Here is a 7,187-nt window from a genome sequence, read left to right as displayed (position 1 = left end):
TATGCACGACTTTCTGGTATGTTATACTAGTTAGGTTCTTAATGGCGGCTCCTATAATCGAAAGTGTGATTTATATAACTTTGGAATTTGCCTGTGGGAGATATATTGCTGTGACATGCCATATCCAGATTTGAGCTTCGCAGAAGTGATATCAGCTGTTGTGCTCAAAGTAGAAATTTAATTTCAGATGTATCTTGATGCAACTTAACATGGACTCAGTTTGTTGAAAGTTAAAGATCTTAAAAGTCAAAACTCTGCGTCAAATAGGAGATGAAGTCAAGTTTTGTCCGTTGGGGCAATAGCAAGGGAATTATTAGTTCGGATTATGAATTTTGAGGGGATGGAGAATAAATAAACAGATATATTGCTCCACATTTAGTTCCTGAATTGAGTGGAAGGTAAAATGGTACCTTTTGGCCTAATCCTTGGGGTTTCAGATTATACCTTTACTCCAATCTTAACATGAAAATTTCAAAAGCAAGAAATTGAAATTGCAGAATGTAATATGATGAAAATAATGATTATGCTCTTCAGAGAACAACCCAATGCCGGTCTTAATTCCTATTATTCATGCACTAAAACCACATCATTTAACCAGCAATCTTGTAGCTTGGATTCACAAGATTATCGAGGCCAGATACAACTTGTATTGATTCTATCACATCTCCCACCTTCAGGTCTGCCAAAAAGTCCTCATTTTCTGTCACATAACCGAACACAGAATATCGACCATCCAATATATTAGCGTTGCTAGGAGTCAGCTCACTTTCTTTCAACAGCCAAAACACCTGGCTTGAGGCTGAGTTATTCTCAAATTCCTGTAAGCATCCATAATCCAATGAATTTTGACAAATATAAAGGTCATCAAATAAAGTTACATGAAATAAGCAGATGCAACATCAAAAGGCAAGGTATCTCACTTCTCTAGCCATGGCCATTGTTCCAAAAGCATTGAAAGGGAGTTTTGTTTGAGCCTTGTATAGACCAAGTTCCTGTAGAACATAAGCCAGAGTCTTACTAAATACGGAAGGAATAAGTAGGAATATAAAGAGAAAAGAGAAGAATAACATGATAAAGACAAATATGATCAGGCGAACATGAAATCTTTGTCTCGTGTACCAGAGGCATTTTGACTGGTTTACTATAATGGAGAATGTTCTTGTTTTAAGGCTGTGAGTAGGGAAAGTTTAGTGCTGAGGGTATATAAAATCCATTTCTCAACAAGGAGTCCTATTCTATGGATAATGGGAGGAGTGAGATCTATGCAAGAGCAGGCACGCCAATGGCCCAAATGCTGGGGCAAGTGACCTTTCTATCCACAATAATAGGTCTGTGGTTATTTTTAAGACCATCACAAGAAACTGGGTATATTCCATATGACGATAACCCGGCTGACAACGTCTACTCTTATACTGTTTATAGCTTCTACAGGGCAATTGGAGAGAAGTGATCAGGGGTAGGACACTAAGAAGTTAAATTTAGAGGCGGCAAAGACAACTACATGGACTTACTTCTAAAGTTTCTCCATAGAATGGTGCCTTTTCACCAACCACCATAATCTCTAGAGGTATTGTCCGGGTTTTCTCAGTGCTGGGGTCAATAAAACCTTCGGCTGGACCTTCAGGATCTCCTGTTTGAACCACAAACCCATCCGCTGCAGAACATCCACAATAATGAGTTTCAAGAAGATATACAGGTCAACAACTACACAGAGCACATTCCTTGTTTGATGCATAGACAGCTTTATTTGTCCATTGGTTCGCAAGAACAGAGAAAAAATCATAAGCTTACCTCTTTGAATATCCATGCCATCATAGAAATGCCTCTCCACCAAGTCTATAAAATTTCCAGCAGTAACTGGAGCATTATAGCCATCTAGTACAATACGAAATACGCATTCCTCAAGGTTGGGATTGTCTTTAACTTTGATCTTCATATCCACAGTAGCTCTTCCCTTCAGTAAAGGCATATTTTGATATTCTTCAGGTACTTCATATGGGAATCCATCCACCATATCCTCTTCAACACTGCAGAAATCGAATGCCCCAGGAAGATCTCAGCTGCAGTCAATGACAAGGGGTCTAAATGAGAAAGGCATAATTTTGGAAATTCACCATTTTCAATAGTTTTCCTCACTCCTCACTTTCTATTCCTAGAATTGGTCCATAGCCAACAAAAATTCTTATTTTGGTATTTAAACTGGAATAAGTAGCCTACTTAAGCATGCATCCCTCCAATGACACTTCTGCGCTTCTGTGGCACAGATTCTACTAAAGCAATTGCTTCGTCAAAGTTTCAGAAGAAAAAGTTATTTTGGACAAAGGTTTTGATAACTCTCTTTTAGAACATTCCAGTAACTAAAAAGAAAAAGGGAGGTGCTCTAAGCTCCCACTATGCGCGTGGTCCTGCGCGTGGTCCGGGCAAGGGCTGGGCCACAAGGATCTATTGTATGCAGTCTTACCCTCCATTTCTGTAGTCTTACCCTCTATTTCTACGAGAGGCTATTTCCACAGCTCGAGCTCGTGACCTTTTGGTCACATGGAGGCAACTTTGCCAGTTACGCCAAGGCTTCCCTTCAGAACACTTTAGTAACTAAGCACAGAAAATACAGCATTGTATATGGATATTGACTTTAACTAAACCAGGCTACCCAATACATATTCAGGGCAGAAGAACAGACACTTTTGGTTAAAGTGATTGGTCTCTTTTTCAGTCTCAAGCTACCCAATAACAATAAGTAAGTCTGTGCATGATTGGTCTCTTTTTCAGTCTCAAGTGAAGTTAAATTCAGTACATGAAGCAGTAATCAAGCATCATACTGATGCATCATCAAACAGAAAATTAATGTCTGACGCCTCATTCCTCTTTACAACTCGCAGGGTGCAACATGTGCATCAAAAGAACAAAGCAAACTAAGCTAGCTATACTTTTTTATAAGTAGACTAAGCTAGCTATACTTACCCTCCAACATAGTTAAGCAATTCCTTCTGTTTAGGTGCAACAGCATCTCGATTCCGGTCTTCAACAATTTGTTGAAGCTCACCTAACCCAGCTTCTAGTTTGTTTAGCAATTCAATGGCGTGGTCAGTCTTTGACTTAGCTAGTCCTGAAACAATCAATGTTTTCCCTTCCTTGAGAGCTCGCGATGCTTGTCTTGTATTCTATACAGTTAAAATACGAACCACCATTACGAATCTAGAAAACTACACAAGGAGAAGATTCAAGCCAATAAATGATTTAAGTTCGGAGCAACTAAGCAAATGTCATCTTACTCTTTCAACAGAATCAAGCGCCTTGACACCAGCAATCTTGAGACTATCGGTAATATCTTCAAGAGGTTTCTGAACTTCTCTTATTGCCTTGTTGTTTATAGGCAATGCATATCTCAATAACGCCCCTGGATCCTTAATTGGTGGCCCTGATATCAATACAGAAACATCTGGCAATGCAGGGGTGCTCGCATAAGCAGGACCCAACCATTGTGATCCAGGTAGTCCACTTATCAAACTAACTGACAATGCAACGGCGGCTGCACATTTCTTTAATGACAAGAACCAATGTTTCTGCAGGTTCAGGAAAAATCTTCATCATATAAGTTCCTACTTATTTAGAACACGCACTTGAGAACTTTAGAAAGAAAGAATTGACAGGAGCAGTCTTTTCATTACTTACAAATGCTAACATTGTACAGTTAAGGTAGTGAATTCGGCTCAAACTATATACATATAGTCGATTTTTTATACTAAAAATACCAACACTGCGAAGTAATAGATACAATTGTACTGTTAAACTTCTCATTTTGATATTGAATTCCCATTAGTTCATTTGGAACTAATGAACACCTATTTTTATTTTTTTTTAAATGAAGGAAAATAATAGAACTTGCCTCTTTCTCTTGGCTTTGAGAAGGACACGAGCGTTGTGAAGCACAGAGTGGAACAAAATGGCGGATCGATCCTTTATTAAGAGAAGGTGCAAAATGGCTGTAATTGAGCTTAGGCTTGATGGATTTGGTAGAAGTTGTTAATGGGGTAGAAAAATAGTGGCAGGAAACAGATGCTGCCATTGATGAATTAACAACTAGTTACACAGTTAACAAAAACTAGAGGACAATTAGAGTTTGGAGAAAAAAATATATTGACAAAATGCAACTGTTATTAATGGAGAAATTGAGATTGAAAATTTGTTGTAATGGACAGGAGGAGAGTGGAAAGGGATAAGGATAAAATTGGAATACCAGAGACTCAAGTCAACCTCATGCTCCGGATAAGATAATTGAGTGTCACTTCAATTGGATATTCGTAATACGGCAACGTTTAATGGGTTCTGGGCTTTATCGCTAAATTTTGGGCCGGGACATTATTACACACAATTTTGCTTTGCGCCATTTTACACTTCGAATTAGGGCGCCAAATTTGTTATGAAAAATATTACTCATTCATAGTTGAATTTCACTTGGAAAAATATTACTATTTTATTTGAAATCTATTTATTTAATAATGCTAAAAAATAAAACTTCATTCAATAATTTTAATATTAATTGCAGGGTAGAGCTGCATTCTTTGAAAAATATACCATATAAATAGGCTAAAAATATTTATTTTTGTATAGGGAGTATAAGTTGTTGAGTACCCGTGGCTAAAAAGAAAAAAAATCCGTTTAGGTTACTTGTGCAGAAGTAGTAGATGATTACTTCAAGGACAACAACTCTTTCATTAGATATGGATTACGGGTATTAATGCCGAAGCTAAAGAGATCTCATTATTCAATTTGTTATGTAACTTAGAATTAAGCAAGATTGTAACTCATGTTAAATGCTTCGCGTAAACTAAACTTAATAGAGTAGAGGATAAAGGAGGAAAGATTTTTAAGTATTACTTAAATTGCTTAACTCTGAGTTGGTGTTAGAAACCATCCATTGTGCAATTATGGAAATCAGAAAATGCCAGCAATCGTGGAAGTTAAGATAAACAACATGAAGATTATATGTTTTCTCCTATAATGAAAAAAACAAAGGATAAAGAAAAGATTTAGTATTATAACTGAGTTAAAGAATCTATTTAACTTTCAAAAAATTGCTAAAAACTCAATGACTAATGCAATTGCCACAGAAATTCGTATTCTCGTGGAAATAGGAAGTGGATAATAGAAACAAATCTAAGGGGATCATAGTCTTCTGTTGAGAGTTGAAGAAATCAGACGACGTTTTGGAGCTCCACTTTAGACGGCTTCTCGTCCTCTTTGGGCGGCGGGTTGCGGTAAATGACGATCAATACCAGCTGAACTAAAGCGAATAGTGCTCCAAGTCCGTTTCCAGTCTACACGATATCAGAGCATTACAAGTCAATTAGTAATTCCAATTACAGAAAAAAATACTGTACATGAAATTTAAGAAAAAAGTACTTACCAAGATAAAGGGATCAAACTTGAGGAGAGCATAGATGGCCCAGCAGATTCCATTAAGGAAGCATGCTATGGACAGCATCTTTGGGAGGAATTCAGCGCTCTTTGTTTTGATTACCTTGTACTGTTTTCAGGAAAAACAGAAGAATTAGCCAGATCAGTACAAAATAAACTTCTGTAAGTTTGATATTCTACATATATGAAATTGAACACCAGAACTAGGCCTTTGTACATACCATGATTGTTAGAGGGGATGCATACATACAAATTCCGAAGAAGGTAGCGAGAATCCCCACGACTAGGGTTCTACTTGCGTAAGTGTGCATGCCTAACATGGTTCCAGCTACGACGGCGGCCAGCCCCACGATTTCCCCCAATAATATGCCAATTATTTGTAGCTGAGATCGATAACAGAAAGTGTCAGGAAACAATGAGGAATATATACTACAGTACATACGTAAGAGCATAAAGTAATCTCAGGTACTTGAGAAGAATTGGTCAGATAGATACCCGATATCTTTTGCCAGTGTAGATGAAAAATATGGTAAGATAACACAACTGCATGAAGAGACCAACGCTGTTGATGGTGACCACAAGAATGCTGTTCGGATGAACAAAAGGCATGCCATAGTAAATCCACACCATACAGTTCATTACAGATGCTAGGTATGGGTACGGATGGAACTCCTCTACCGATTTGTTTTTGAGAATTCGATAAAACGTTGGCCTGAATCACAGAAATCAAATTCAGTATATATGATAATAGAGTATATTTAAATTTTGATTTTTCCATCTAGTTGTCTAATTTGGTTGATGTTTCTATAACTTAAATCTCTTTACAACCTAGAAAAGATGGATTAAGTGACTACACATGAGATTAATCGAACTACTATTAAGCAAATAGATAGGGAGAAGATATATTACATTGGCGAAGCAAAGAGAGCGAAAGATAAGACGTTGCCTGCAAAAGAAGAAGAGATCGAACATTAGAGAACTTGTTTACATGATCAAGCATGTATATAGCAAACATGTATGCATGCATGTATGTCAACAGACTTAAATTCATCCGTCCTACCCCTAATTTGATTAGCAGAATTAATGCTTCCATGCATGTGTCCATGGGAACTTTGATAAAATAGCAGAACAAAAAGCAGAGGAAGAGTAGCTCAGACAAATCGATTGATCAAAAAGGCATAAAACCACGGTTCATTAGAAGAAATTCCATATAATCGAAACATTATCAATCAATTCATTAACTAATTCGAATTGATTTGGCTGCAGTAGAGAACAACAATCGGAGAATCGATTCAAAGAGTTCAATCAACTTAAACTATAAACACTTTTTACATTCAAAATCATAGTATGAAAAAAATCGAAGAGAGGATCGAAAACTCATACCGATAATGCCGACGACAAAACGAATATGATCTGCAGTCATCATCTTCGGTTGCCTTTGAGAAAAAACTTGAATGAACGAACGAACGAACAGAGGAATTCAGGGATTCAGAGAAGAGAAGAAAAGTGTGAGTAATGTGATGGAGGGAAGAGGGGCGTGTTTATATAGATATAAAAAGTTAATAGAGTTTTAGTCGGACTGTGTCGCAACTAATCCAGATTTTAATCTAATTTGGATTCTTATTTCTTTTATCTACTTCTATTGGAATTTTATCCAAATCTTGTTTTAATCCCAATCCTTTATAAACCAGGTTTACTTTTTATTATGTAGTAATTGATTAAGTTAAAATAAAGTACATGAAACTTCAAAGTATTAACTAAACTAAGGA

The 7,187-nt window shown here is 36.9% G+C and overlaps 2 protein-coding genes across 2 annotated transcripts; both read right to left on the bottom strand.

Moving 5' to 3' along the window:
• Positions 1–482: 482 nt before the first annotated feature.
• LOC129873753 (peptidyl-prolyl cis-trans isomerase CYP38, chloroplastic) lies at positions 483–4,203 on the bottom strand. Its single transcript, XM_055948919.1, has 7 exons — positions 3,887–4,203; positions 3,273–3,563; positions 2,962–3,161; positions 1,792–2,027; positions 1,512–1,654; positions 921–992; positions 483–818 (listed from the first exon to the last, which is right to left on the bottom strand). Exons 1-7 carry the CDS (start codon positions 4,064–4,066, stop codon positions 591–593), a joined length of 1,350 nt encoding a protein of 449 aa, XP_055804894.1. The 5' UTR covers positions 4,067–4,203; the 3' UTR covers positions 483–590.
• An 815-nt stretch (positions 4,204–5,018) lies between these two features.
• Positions 5,019–6,942, bottom strand: LOC129874376 (bidirectional sugar transporter SWEET6a-like). Its single transcript, XM_055949654.1, has 6 exons — positions 6,802–6,942; positions 6,328–6,364; positions 5,914–6,130; positions 5,640–5,801; positions 5,408–5,527; positions 5,019–5,318 (listed from the first exon to the last, which is right to left on the bottom strand). Exons 1-6 carry the CDS (start codon positions 6,842–6,844, stop codon positions 5,196–5,198), a joined length of 702 nt encoding a protein of 233 aa, XP_055805629.1. The 5' UTR covers positions 6,845–6,942; the 3' UTR covers positions 5,019–5,195.
• Between the last annotated feature and the right edge of the window lie 245 nt (positions 6,943–7,187).

Source organism: Solanum dulcamara, chromosome 11, assembly GCF_947179165.1.
Source record: "Solanum dulcamara chromosome 11, daSolDulc1.2, whole genome shotgun sequence".
NCBI classification, from domain to species: Eukaryota; Viridiplantae; Streptophyta; class Magnoliopsida; order Solanales; family Solanaceae; genus Solanum; species Solanum dulcamara.
This window is presented reverse-complemented; position numbering and strand designations above follow the sequence as displayed.

Bases quoted from the DNA above. Each gene is read 5' to 3' on its own strand.
- LOC129873753 (XM_055948919.1), bottom strand. From the start codon at position 4,066: ATGGCAGCATCTGTTTCCTGCCACTATTTTTCTACCCCATTAACAACT. The intron at 993-1,511 runs GTAAGTCCATGT...TATGTTCTACAG, and splicing joins TCTATGGAGAAACTTTAGAA to GAACTTGGTCTATACAAGGC. The intron at 819-920 runs GTGAGATACCTT...GGATGCTTACAG, and splicing joins CAATGGCCATGGCTAGAGAA to GAATTTGAGAATAACTCAGC.
- LOC129874376 (XM_055949654.1), bottom strand. From the start codon at position 6,844: ATGATGACTGCAGATCATATTCGTTTTGTCGTCGGCATTATCG. The intron at 6,131-6,327 runs GTAATATATCTT...TCTGTGATTCAG, and splicing joins GCTCTCTTTGCTTCGCCAAT to GCCAACGTTTTATCGAATTC. The intron at 5,319-5,407 runs GTAAGTACTTTT...GATATCGTGTAG, and splicing joins AGTTTGATCCCTTTATCTTG to ACTGGAAACGGACTTGGAGC.